The following is a 13627-nucleotide window of genomic DNA, read 5'->3' as shown; positions in this document are numbered from 1 at the left end:
AATCTGAAGAACGAAGCCGAAATACCCAGAAAACTCAAACAACTTTGGAGATCTGTGGAGTTTTTGTTCAGCCACTTGGATTAACGCTTGTATCTCCACTTCAAATTTTTATTCAAGTAGGTTTCGTGAACTTCTTTGTCTCTGGGATGCCATGCAATAGTTATCTTTTGAGTTTTCTGACTTGTTTTGGATTCTGAGTTCCCGAATGTTCTTGAAAAAATGATTTGGGGTAATCGGGCATGTAGGTGTTAACATGATAGGATAAGGAAGAAACACTAAATGAAGCTTAGGAATTGACTTAGGAATTGGGGTTATTGATTTAGGGCGCAAAATCGAAGTAAAAATTTGATTTTTAGGCATTCAGAAAAAACTGGGTTTTTCCCTCCCTTTTTAAGAGTTGAAAAGTTTTCTTTGAAAAACTTTTCATTTCTACTTTTTAATCCATTTTCTAAACTATTCACATATTATTTAGTGTTTACGTTAAAATGCTGCTGGTTGTATAAAAGTCTAACTGTTATACATGAGAAATGTTATCCCAACGCTTCCACTTCTTTAGTCTATTGGCCGTAGATTCTCATCTCCCCTTCTCTGTTCGCAGATTTTCATGCAGGACCCGTGGGGAGGTGAGAGGCCGATCGAAGATGACTTGCTCGCGCTACTGCTCAAAGATCAAGAACAGTCGTCGCTGCAATTCTCATAAATTACCTTTTCTCAACACACCCCCGCAAACAGACCACGGACCAGCCCAACAAATATGGGTCGCGTGAAGTCCATCGCTCAAAGAAAAAGGAATACAACCAAGACTTCTACTACTCATCCTGCTCCTCAGGTTGAAACTCCTCCGACCACCCCTCAACCTATAAACATTTCCCTGCCAGACATTCAATCCAAAGCCCAACCTCGCGACGCCCTCCGACCCGAGGTCGAATGGTACGTGGCGCCTCCTAGTATTATTACAACTATGATGGTAAGGAATTATCTCAAGAATTACAGCCTTCCTAGGATAACCCTCATCAAGCCTTCAATCGACCAGCGACCAAACCTACCTAGAAGCGCCTTCAGCGCCTAGTCGAGGTATCACATCGAGGCAGGGGCAACCTTGCCTCTACATCCATTTTTGAGGTTACTCCTTTTCAAATCACCCCAAATAGATATAGAGTACTTTCCGCTCTCTATATCCTTTATAATCACAAGAAGTGGCCCGTTCCTACGCCACATGAGATCAATTATTTGTTTGATCTAAAATCCAACCCCAACAACAACAACACGGGGTTCTTTCTTTTCTACCACCAGGAATCTGCTTGCACCTTCCTGAGTGACACTACCTACAAGTCCAATGTGGGGAAGTACCTCCAGGAGTACTTTTTAACACTAGACCTGGCCGCCCACAACCTGAACTTCACTGAAGGAGGCAAGTTATTTACTTACTGGTCATTTGTTTTCTTCTAGCCTTCCTATACACATTTTAGAACTTTAGTGTCGTTTAGGTCCATGGCATCAACTAGTCCCCACTCCAGACATGGAGCTACGGGTAGCAGCCCTAGCTAGCATGACAAACATCGAAAAAAGTGTCAAAGAGCTTGTCACGGAGAATAACCTGAGGCTGGTTGGCCTTCTTGCAGCTCACCAGGATGTGAGGGAATCGGCTGCGGGAAGTGCCACTGGGGGAGAAGTTCCCGAGCAGCACTAGGATGTGTCGCAACCCCCGAGGAGGAGGACTATGGAAGTGACCATCAGGGAACCCTCCAGTACTTTGCCAGTAGCTGCTGCCCCTGCTCAATATAGAAAGGGCAGGCAAAAGCTTTCTAAACACCCCGAGCCTATACTTGAGTCCTCGGATGAGAACGATACTGACTTCTCACTCTTAGAAAGTTTGCCCATTCCCTGTCATTTATTTGACGAGGACGACAACTTTAAATACGCGACTAGTTTAGATTCAGACTTCTTCATGACAGCGAATGAGTAGTACAATAGATAATGTAACGACCAGTAGTTGTAGCTCAGGTATTTTACTTATAATTTCTTTTCTCTCCATTTCCTTATATTTTTTGTATGACAACTTGCCCTGACTAAGTGTAGCAGTAGTACAATAGACATGTCTATAGAGAAAGTGTTCGATTTATACACCAACCCTACTACCAAAACTCCTACGAGCAGGAAGAAATCGAACCGGCACCAGCCCGGAGAAGGTTGTAGTGACCCATCCGCAAAAATGGCAGGATAGAGGACCCTTCTGCACCAACTCCTTCGAATGAGACGACTCCTCCTCCAGGTCCTGTCGACCAGAATCCTCCAGCTCCCACCCACCAGAGCCTTTCAGCTGCCGCCAACCCCAGCCCTGCTGCTCAGCCAGATAAAACTTTGGTCGAGGCTATTCTGAACTTCGCCTACTCTTCGACTAGCGACAGGCTGAAGAAACTATCCAGACACCAGCATAGTTTGGAATCCTTCAGCAACGCCCCTACCATGTTGGTCGACCAGCTTCTTAATCGCGCGCTGAACAAACTACTCATTGTAAGTCGCCGCTTTTACTGTGGTTTGATTACTTATCTCTCTATTTGATAATAACAACTTTTTAATTTTTCTCTGATCACAAGGGATTCTGACCGTGAGTACCGATTGGCGCCGCTCGGAGGAAGTGGCCGCCAAGCATGCTGATGAAATCAAGGCAGTTGAGGGAAGGTTTGTCGAGCAGCACAAGATGGTCGAGGCCAAGCATGCTAAGGAGTTGTGAATAGCTAAGGCTAAGATCGCCAAGCTTGAGGAGGAGCTGAAGAAGAAGGAGGACTCTGTTGTCAAAATTTTTGCCTCCAAGGAGAGGTATAAGGAGGCCTCACTCATAAACTACTGAGAAGCCAACAAACTTCAAGCGGAGGTGGAAATCAGCCGCAAAGAGGTTGCCGACCTCGAGGAGACCAATGCCCGCAACCTGGAGAAGTACAAGGGAGCGGCGTTCCAGTGCTTTTATATGTTCTGGAAGAGCAATCCCAAGGAGGACTTTACCTACTTACCAGATGAGGAGGCTGAGCTGAGCTGGCGAAGTGTGTCGCTTGTCTGGAAGAGGAGGAGAGGGCTCAGGGATTTCCAGAGACATCTTTGGCAATAGGTATCGAGGGCGTCAATGAAGATGTTGGGGCCACAGTCGACCAGCAACCACAAGAGCCTCAACAGGATCCTCCTGCTGCCTCATAAATTTTTACTTGTATTTACTTTAATTTGTAACTTGGGACACATGAACCTCGGTTCGTGATGTCAAGAAATTTTTTTTTTTGCTGCACAAGCAACCTTTTATTTTAATTAACAATTTCATCTGAGCAGAAAATGCTCGCGGTGAAAAGGATTTTACTTTCGACATTATAATATTTGCACTTTATTATAACATATGTTTGCATGACCAAACTTAGCATAGAATTTTTTTTTTATTAAACAAAATTTGGAAAAAATACTCTATGTACCATAGCATGCTTTCCCTGATTTTTCTTGTGTTTTTTTCATATACTTGTTGATATGCTTTGCTTACTTAGTACCTTATATGCCCCCAAGTGATTTAGGAGCTTAAGGTACTCAGTCACTTGCCTTGACCAAGACCTGTTCGAACATTACTGCTCGGAATAAATACTTATAAAAATGATAATAGAGCAAAACAACACACGTAATGAGCAAATACTTGTAATAAATACAATAATTGGCAAGAATAACTGGCTACGCACAATTCCTTTTAATTCTCATAATAAATGGACAATCGTGTCTGTACGAGTGATAAAAAATTTGAGCTTACACTTATAACCGATCAGTCATATGATTGAATAACCCTTGTTCCACTACAAGAAAAAACAGTTTTCATAACACTTAAAAACTGCTAACTAGGACTATTGATAACACTTATGAAAATGCTAACATAGCCCCTGTTATTAAAAGTCCAGTCTTTTCTATAACAGTTTTTGAATGTTATGTTCGGTGTTATCTTAAACTATTCAATAACACATTTTTAGGTGCTATAATATTCAAATAATAACATTTAGATAGAGTTTTTGGTTATAAATTTGAAGTTTAATCTTGTACTTTTTTCATAATACTTTTCAACTGTTACATTTGATTATTTTGATAACATTTTTAGTTTGTTATATTATATAAACCATAACGATTTTTTACGCTTATAATATGTTTTTAAATCATAACATATAGTAATAAAATTTTAAATTTTATTTTGATAAGTATACTTATATGGTTTTTTTTTTAAATTAAAAGATTTTCATTATTGTATTTTGATAAAAAAAAATTCAAAATTAATCATAAAATGTAATTCTCAACAGATTGATAAACCAGAAGTATTACATTAAACAATAACTAATTCAAACCATGAATGTGTCTACTTCATGAGATCTTATTTCTAACTTAAGTTTGAAAGCATAACATAATAAAGTTTTATAATCTTGAACAATTTTTACTTCAAAAATGAAAAATAGAAACATTACAAGATACACAAAAGTAAACCATGCGTGAAACTTGCTCCATCCTTCAATTCATCATCCTTTGTGCACTTGCTCCATATCTCTCTTCAACAACCTTATCCATTTCCAAATTTAGTCTAAAGCTCTTCCTCTTTTCATTGAGGAGTTTAACTAATTTTCCTGTAGGTATGTGTTTTGGTCTCTTTCCTTTTGTAGATGGAGGTGACATATCTTATACTTGGCAAACTCTTTGACTAGTTTCTGATCAACCGTTTCTATAATTAGTATGAAATTTGATGAGTTACAAAAATCATATATAACAACATATTATCAATTATCACAAAAAAAAAACTTATAATAAAAGTCAGAAAGAAAGAAATAAACAGTCATTCTTGGCATCAAAGAAATAAAAATTCAAAGTGTCATACTAATAGTAAAAGAGCAGATAAGCATCTCTTGGTCCATTTTTGCCACTTTTATCCTCATATTATTTTATATTTACTTTTTCCACTCCATAAAAATGTAGAATTTTTACATTACATATGACTGTTTTAGTAGCCACTGCCAGCAAAAAATAAATAAATAAAAGACATATGTTGACTAAGAGAATATTCTTAGTGCCAGCACTTAGTCTACTTAGTGACTAAGAGAATATATATATGTGAGGTAGCTTTACATATCCTATGTACTTCTTTGTAGAATTTTTGGTTCCTATAAGTGTATATCTGACAAGTATAGAATGCCAAATTGCTATACTCCTCTTGAAGAGTTTCTTTATACTTTTGGAGGACCCTGGCATTTCTCAGTTTCTTTAGTGTAATGGTTTGATTTGAACCCATAAGTAGATCACTAGTATTACATCACAATGGCTGTCATAGAAAACTCTTGCTTGGAGAACCTAGAAGCAACATGATTCTTCACTGTACAATATTTGCATATTCAGGTGAGGGTTAAGGTAGAAATAGAAGAAAGACTTGGATTTTGGGACGATTGTGAAATTGAGGAAGTACTTTTAAAGGACAACTTTAAATTCTAAGATTTTAGCTGTTTACTTTCTACATGAATGGAACTCACTATGTCTATTGGAAAGGATCATTCTGCTCTGTCTCAGAGCTGGTGTTTTGCACAAAACCAGCAATGAGACAGTCAATCATTTATTTATTCATTGCCTTTTTCTGAAAGATTGTGGATAAATGTAAAACTATTTATAGTTGGAGGCTTTTTGAATTACTTTACAGTACTCTGTAAATTTGTTAAGTTTCAATTTTTAGGAGTGGGTAACGAAAATAGAAAGTAGCTGTAGGATTCTGCTGTGATGGCTATTTGTTGGTCATTGTGCTTAGAAAGGGACAAGATAGATTTTTTAATATTGAAAAAGACATTGATATTATTTGGGCTAAAGTAGGCATCTCAATGATTTGTTTAAAAAGAATTCAGGAATTGTATTTTTGGTTTTTCAAGAGATTGAGCATTTTTTGTTATTTGGATTTCAGTGGACTTTTCATCTCCTTTATATTTTGTCTTTGACAATAGTAGGGTCTAGTTCTTATTAAACAAAATAAAATAATGTATAAATAATATGTTTTCTAAAGTCTATGGTTTAGCTCATTTCATTTTGTCAAACTTTCTGATTATGTTCATTGTGTTTCTCTCACACATAGATTATGATGAGAAGGCTGAAGATGCTGTTGATTATGAAGACTTTGATGAGCAATATGAAGGACCAGAGGTTCAAGCGGCCACTAAGGAGGACTATCTTTTGCCCAAAAAGGCATGCATTTCTAATTCATTGGCTACTTTGAAGCCTACTGCATCTGTATTTGACGATGAAAATTATGATGAAGAAATTGAAGAGGAACAAGAGGTGGTTGATAATGATTCAAAGGTTCAGAACACTCTTTTGGGTAGGCTTGGTTAAGACTTTTATTTTGGCAACTTTTCTGTTAACTGTTCAATATTTTATAGAAGCGTATCATTTCTTTATTTGGTTGCTATCATGCATGTATAATTTTGTTTTGTTTTTGAATGTTTGTTTTCATACACATTCCAGCTTAAACTGTTTTCAAATGACTGCACTTTTTAGGCCTTCTTGCTTGGTAACATAATAATTTTTTTGCACCCTGAAAGTCTGGAACAGACATGATTTTGGTTTAAAAAATTAGAAACATGCCTGGATACTATAAATTGCAGCTTATAAGAAAGGAAAAAACTATGTTTGGGAGCCTTCCAAAAATAAGAAAAACAAAACTCCATTGCTATGGATAGAAGATATTGTTTTCAACTTCCCGAAAGATAGAGAGAAACAGTAATAAATGTTATATCAAACACCTTTAGGAATGTTCTATAAATGTAAAGTATTTGTATTTGTGGGTTTATGTTTTCAACACAAAGTCGATATATGCATGTATCCAACAATATGTATTTGAGGAATGAACATGCCTACCTAGGACACAAACACATCATTTATTGATCAACGAAATAGTTGTAGAATGAGGGAGATCATACATTGTTTTTACGAAAAATAGAGAAGAATATGTACCAGCAGTTTAAGCTTGAAGGCTTTGGCAGTTTTGATGTCTACTGCTAATTGGTCAGCTAATTCTTGCAAGTTTAGGTGTTTGTGTTGTGAACTGATCTAGAATTTATCACTAAATTAAATTCAATCGTTTTTGTTGATTTATGGTGCTATTTTTTTTTCTATTATTTGGCTGCTATGATGTTGAGTGTATGCTGTTAGGTATTTATTAAGATTTATTTTTTATTATAAGAAACCAGATTGTATTACAAAGAGATAATGGGAAATCATCCGTATTACAGTCTAGCCACTGCCAGCAAAAACTAAGTAAATAAATAAAAGACATATGTTTTCAAGAGTTCTTCGCTAAAAATACACAAATAAGAAACAACCAATTAATGAGTTGAAGTATAAACTGAAATTTCCATTGATTACAACTTTAAATGTCAAGTGCAACATCTTCTACAATTTACAAAAAACACAACAATAATCAAACTAATATACCCTCACAATCATCTCTAACATATTGTTCATCTTCCACTACATTATATAACCTAGATTCAGTAACTTCAGACATTATAGGCATGAATTCTTGTTCTCTTTTTTTTTTAATAAATTAACAATTGTTCTTTAATTAAACACAAAAGGCACTAGCTGCTAGAACAGACAAAAAACAAATTCCCAATTTTATGTGTGAACGGGAAGACTAGAGCTAGCTAGCTAGCTTGATCTGTGTATATTCATACAACGATATTGTAATAAAACAATTTTATATATCATCTTCTCCCATACATACATGCTTTAATATTCTCTTTATTAATATATCACCAAATATTTTTTTTTGTTCTATTGTCAATTGATTATATGCTAAAACCTTGAATTAGTGCAGCTCTGATGGTATACATTTCTATATTGGAGCAGCAAGCAAAGTATGTGGATGCTTTGGAAATTCGCACTAGGAATTTAGGATCTCTGTTAATGATTGAAGTTGATAAACTACGTATACAGGTACTTTAGAAGATTTATTTGCACTGTTTGATGTTTTTGGCTTGTCACCTACTCATGAACTCGTGAATATTGGTTATTACATTACATCTTATGAAGCATATTGCATTAAATCTTTCATGTTTACAAAGGTTTAAGAAAATGGATAATTAATATAGGGTAATAATATTGATCCTCTAATCTTTTATAGGTGTATACAAAAGGGATACTAATCTTTTGAAGTTTATTAGATATACATCAAATAACTAACAGAAAATCAGAAAACATTCCAGCCATATTTATTAATCAACCATCAATCATTATCAATTCAAAACATTCAAACAACACACAAGTTTTCTTCCTTATCTCGCCGCAACACACAAATTTCTCAGAACCTACTTCACTAATACACACAAGTTCTCAACCTTCCGTTATCACCGCATCACACAATAATAATAATCTCAGAACCTACTTCACTATGGATGAATATCTAAGATATTCAAACTCCTCTAACATTTGCAAAGTATTTTAACAAAAATAAAAGAAAACATACCTCTTGCAAACTCCTGCAAATAAAGTTCCCTCCAATTTGAAATCCAATGAAGCCACTAAAATGAAAGAAAAATTACATACCAATTAATAAACTATCAACATCATTCGACCTTTAATTAGGAGTCATCATTAAAAAAAATTACAACTCTTACAACCAAGAAACTATCCAAACCCATTATAGAGTCCTTGGAAACTAGAGCTCACAAAATAAAAAGAACAACAAAAATCTTAAATACAACGACAAGAGGCAGCAAAAGCAGCAGAAAAATTAATAGCAAAGGCCAAAAATAATGCAACAGTTTGAAATAAAACCAACAATAAAAAGAAAAGCAGACACAACACACATAGAAAGAACAAAAAACCAAAAACAGTTTGTATTCCAATTTAAAAGGATGAAAAAAATCATATTTATTATCAATACAAATAAGGGAAATGATAAATCCATGAAAGTTTGTTCTATCTTGAGCATTTTCTCTACAATAATGAATACCTTGAAAGTGAAAAAATAGCCAAATGAACCAAACCTAGCTGAGATGAAAATATGAGATCCCTTTATAAATGCCTCAGTTCCCCAAAAGGTAACAAAAATAAAAACAGGGTCAAGAAAACACACAAGGACCCACAATGAAGAAGAGTGATATTGGTTCATTATCAATGGTTCAGTGGAAATAGATATTAAAAATGATAGGTTCATATACAGTTGCTTTACCACCATGGACTGTCTTGACTCTTGAGACCAATTTTATTCCCATATAAGCCTTTCAATGAATACTAATAATAGCCAAGTAGAAAAGAAAATGCAGAGAACACCTCTTTGATTAAACAGACCAACAATCAAATTCAACAAGAGTGGGATAGAGTGAAGAAAAGAGAAGCCCTTAGATGGTTTAGCAGCAAAAACTCATATCAAAACAAATGTAGATTGCTTTATTTATTATCACCTATTAGAAAAGTTCATGTATATGCATAGCTAAGAAAATACATTATATATTATCTTAATCAATAAAGAAAATCAGTAGAACAAGAAACCTTATGACTACAATTAAAACGTAACTGAACATGTTATATATGCAGCAATTATATATAATCACTATTGTAAACATCAATCATAACTCAGACAACTACAACTGAAGTCCTCAACCTTAAAAGGAATAATCTCAAGACATTGCATCAACTTATAAAAAAGAAAATGCTAACATTACTTGTACACGTATATTCCATAAAAAAATTAAAAAAAAGGCACATGGGACAAGAATAAACCACCACCCCATAAGAGAACCCTATTAGCATCCTCCAACTAATTACTACGAACCAATTCCTCTGCCACAACTAAGTAAGCATAAATCATACTAAAGCCCCACCAATATTAGTTTTCAAATTCTCTTATAACATAAAATATAGTTTTCAATACATTTAAGTTATTTACCATATCAATCTATGCAAATAATAAGATTTTTGAACAATTTTAAATCTAACACGCATCTTTAAATAAAACTCACTTGCTAGAATGCTGCTAAGACTCTTCTCAACTGCTTTTCCAAGAATATCATTGTTTGCATAATCCATTTCCACTCTTTTCATCTCCCAAAATCTATTTTAAAAATAATAAGAAAAAAGAAATCATTCCTTTTAAATCGAAGTCAATAATATTAAGTGAACTGATCTAAAAGCATGTTGCTTCATGCATTTTAATTTCTCATTAAGACCTGGCTAAAAGCAATCAATACAAAATATTATATAACCACTATGTCAAAAAGCAATCAGTTGAATATTTATATTAGATGAAATTAACGCATAAATGATCAACTCTTAATATACCTTAATGTAGCAACAAGGAAGGGGTGGCCCTACACGGCCCACTGCTGTGTCATCTGCCTCAGAAAAAGCAACTCCAGCAAAAGTTTCTGTCAAGCCATATCCTTGGCCAATAGGAGCCCTATTTAAGCATAATCGACCAAAAAGAAAAGTATGCAATAATAAGCAATAGATACACATGAAATGAAAAATAACACGACCCATTGCAAGAATTTCACAGTGCATAGTTAGTCTAGCATGGAACTAAATATGGAAGTATTAGCATCTAAATGAATTTGGACGAGTGATTGCGTGCATATAAGTATGACATATAACTTCACATGTGGACACACTAATCTAGTAGAGTTTGCAATCCAATAATTTAATTAAATAACAAGGTTAAACTTCAAATTCAATTATTGTAAATCTCAAGAATATGAAATAATTACCCCATGCAGATATTGATGATGCGTTGTGAATCCGCAGATAAAGGAGCTCCACCACAGAGCATAAATCTAATATCTCCTCCAAGTACAGAGCGTATTTTCTTAAAGATGATTAAATCCCACAGCATTTTTTCCAGTCCCCAAGCCCCAAACCAGCTTCCTTCTACAGCTGCCAATCGATGTGTATATGAAAATGTAAAAAGAGTCTTCGCTAGACCCCCAGTATCCTCAACCTGATATTTATGGACATAATTAATTAATAAATAAACACATATTCCAATGAGTACATGCACCCGAAATCAGCACAAAGCTAGGAGGGAAAGAATTATACAACCAATAAGCACCTTTTTCAGTACTCCATCTCGAACACAATCCAGTATAGCAGGAACTGCTGCCATGAGAGTTGGCTTTAATTCAGAAGCATCTCCCTTGGTTCCCTTCATAATTTTGTTTGATATGTCTGTTAAATTCAATGGGGAACCATAAGCAATTCTACATTCCGTAGCCACCATGACAGACTGGAAAGTCATGAGTGTGTTACAACAAATTTTAGTGTCTAACATGCACAAGTAAAAGAACATATGTGGGTACCTCAGCTGCCAATTCAAAAACGTGAGCCAGGGGCAAGTACGCCAAGTAGACATCTTTTCTATTTAGTTCTGGAATGACTGTTATAACTGCTGCAGCAGTGGCTACAATGTTTCCATGTGTTATCATAACACCCTAGACAGTCACACCAAAAAATGTCATCATGCAATCTTGGACATTACAAATTAATTGCTCAAGTTTCAATACTTTCAGAAGATGATTGAACAAGTATTCAATTCAGAATATATACTTGTAAAGAAGAACTCCAAATTACATTTTTACTTGAACTAAAATGTACAGTAATTATTCACTTCCAACCAAGTTTCTCAAAAGAAGCCTTCTTCAATGAATAAAGACAAACATATGGAATAATTACATATTGAAATTTTATTTTATCACTATTAATAGAAAAACCAATTTTGACCATTTTATTTAAATCTAACAGTCATAATAAATCACTTTATCGATAAAGCATCAATGTCAAATAAATAACAAATACCATTTTTCATACAAAAAATTGACCCCTGCCAATAGGGAAAACACCCCTACCGAACTAGCTCCCTATATATTTAGATAGATATATATTCACACACATAGAAAAATTAATATTAATATGCATGTTGCACTAAGATACAATGTATTTGTACAATCTAACATTCAATATACATTTGGATCAGCACTAACTATTTCTTAAGCAAAAGAACAGGAAACATAACAAAAGAAACAAATAGCAGGAAACCAACCTTTGGCAGACCTGTACTGCCACTTGTGTACATAACAACATCAACTTCATTCTTAGAGGGTAGGCTTGGTGGAACGGGACATGCTTTACCAAGTCTCTCAACTTCAGAAAAGGACACAACTGTCCAGCCGCTCATGCTTTCAGAATATCCAGTTTCTTTTGAAGTTCCATCTTCTTCAAAATAAATAACATTCTGAATCGTTTTGAGGCTTGTGCTTATAGCAGCCAGCTTCTTCAGCTGCTTTGAATCGCATATCAAGGTCGAAGTTGAAGTCTATTCAAATGTCAAATTTCTAAGATGAGAACCATTTCCTTTTTCCTTTAGGGCTATTAACAATCATGGGGACCATTCAATGTGTCCACATTTGTATATTATTTATGTATTCTAACAAATACATGAGCTTGTAGCGATGAATCCTCCATCCCCTAACTTATGCTAACTTTCCTAAAATATACATACACTGCTATGTCATTCAAACATACCTCATTAAGTGCATGGATTAACGCCTCCTCCCCTAGAGTTGCATAAATAGTAACAACAGTAATATTCTGTCGGAAGCATCCCTGAAATCCAAGAAATATTAGTGTTGTCTTGAGTTTTGAGAAGATTAAAGTAAACTAATACAAAGAGCAAATATAGAAAGAAGAATTGAATGTAGAAATGCATCAAGTAGCTAACCTGGAATGTTATTAACCAATCTGCCCTGGTTTCAGAAAATAATGCAGCACGAGTATCCACGTTGTGGCCTAATTTAATGAGACCCGATGCAAAGTTGCAAGCACGATCAAATGCTTCACCATAAGTTTGCCATTCATATTCTCTGAAGTGAAGCTTCTCAAACTTCCTACCATCACTAGCCGTAACAATGTCCTTGTCGATAAGCTTCCTTGTTCCAAAAAATTGATTGTGTGAATTCTTTTTACGAGATTGCTCAAACATAGTTTCTATCAAAGATGGGTTTTTTTATCAAATCAACTACAGCTATGAAAAAGAAAAGGATAGGAGCAAAAGTAAGCAAATCAACTACAACATTCAGCCAACAATTTGTATTATCAGGGATGAGAGAAACGAACCTGAGATAGTGGGCGTGAGGCAGAGATAGATCTCTAGAAGGTGTGACTTCGTGAGGCGTGACTTCTTGAGGCAGAGAAAGAACTCGTGAGGCAGAGAAGCTCCACTCTGGAGCGTGACTTCGTGAGGCGGAGAAAGAGCTCCACTCTGGAGCGTGTCTTCGTGAGGCAGAGATGAGTTGAGAAGACTTCGTGAGGCGGAGATACGAGACGAGAGAGAGACTTCGTGAGGCAGAGACGGTGGAGAGACGAGAGGAGAGAGAGACTTCGTGAGGCGGAGAGGGCGGAGAGACGAGACGAGAGTGAGAGATGGAGGCTGAGAGAAATCCATTTTGGCAAATGAGACTAAAAAAAAGAAATTCATTTTGGCGCCTGAGGTTTATTCATATGGTGCCAAAATATGTTCCGTGTGTTTTTAATCCCCGCCAATAATAACACTTCTAAATATATGCTATTCTTTAATGTAATATATACTAAAAATTGT

At 35.4% G+C, this 13627-nt stretch overlaps 1 protein-coding gene across 1 annotated transcript; it reads right to left on the bottom strand.

Moving 5' to 3' along the window:
- Positions 1 to 9383: 9383 nt before the first annotated feature.
- LOC133823314 (long chain acyl-CoA synthetase 8-like) lies at positions 9384 to 13012 on the bottom strand. Its single transcript, XM_062255976.1, has 7 exons — positions 12752 to 13012; positions 12556 to 12636; positions 12074 to 12346; positions 11334 to 11465; positions 11087 to 11260; positions 10746 to 10975; positions 9384 to 10438 (listed from the first exon to the last, which is right to left on the bottom strand). Exons 1-7 carry the CDS (start codon positions 13010 to 13012, stop codon positions 10312 to 10314), a joined length of 1278 nt encoding a protein of 425 aa, XP_062111960.1. The 3' UTR covers positions 9384 to 10311.
- Positions 13013 to 13627: the final 615 nt, after the last annotated feature.

The sequence above is a fragment of the Humulus lupulus genome, chromosome 3 (genome assembly GCF_963169125.1).
Source record: "Humulus lupulus chromosome 3, drHumLupu1.1, whole genome shotgun sequence".
Classification (NCBI taxonomy): Eukaryota; Viridiplantae; Streptophyta; class Magnoliopsida; order Rosales; family Cannabaceae; genus Humulus; species Humulus lupulus.
The sequence above is the reverse complement of the archived record's forward strand: the minus strand, read 5'-3'. Positions and strand labels throughout refer to the sequence as shown.

Bases quoted from the DNA above. Each gene is read 5' to 3' on its own strand.
- LOC133823314 (XM_062255976.1), bottom strand. From the start codon at position 13,012: ATGTTTGAGCAATCTCGTAAAAAGAATTCACACAATCAATTTTTTGGA. The intron at 12,637-12,751 runs GTTAGCTACTTG...CTTGGATTTCAG, and splicing joins ATTGGTTAATAACATTCCAG to GGATGCTTCCGACAGAATAT. The intron at 10,439-10,745 runs GTAATTATTTCA...ATGCTTAAATAG, and splicing joins ATCATCAATATCTGCATGGG to GGCTCCTATTGGCCAAGGAT.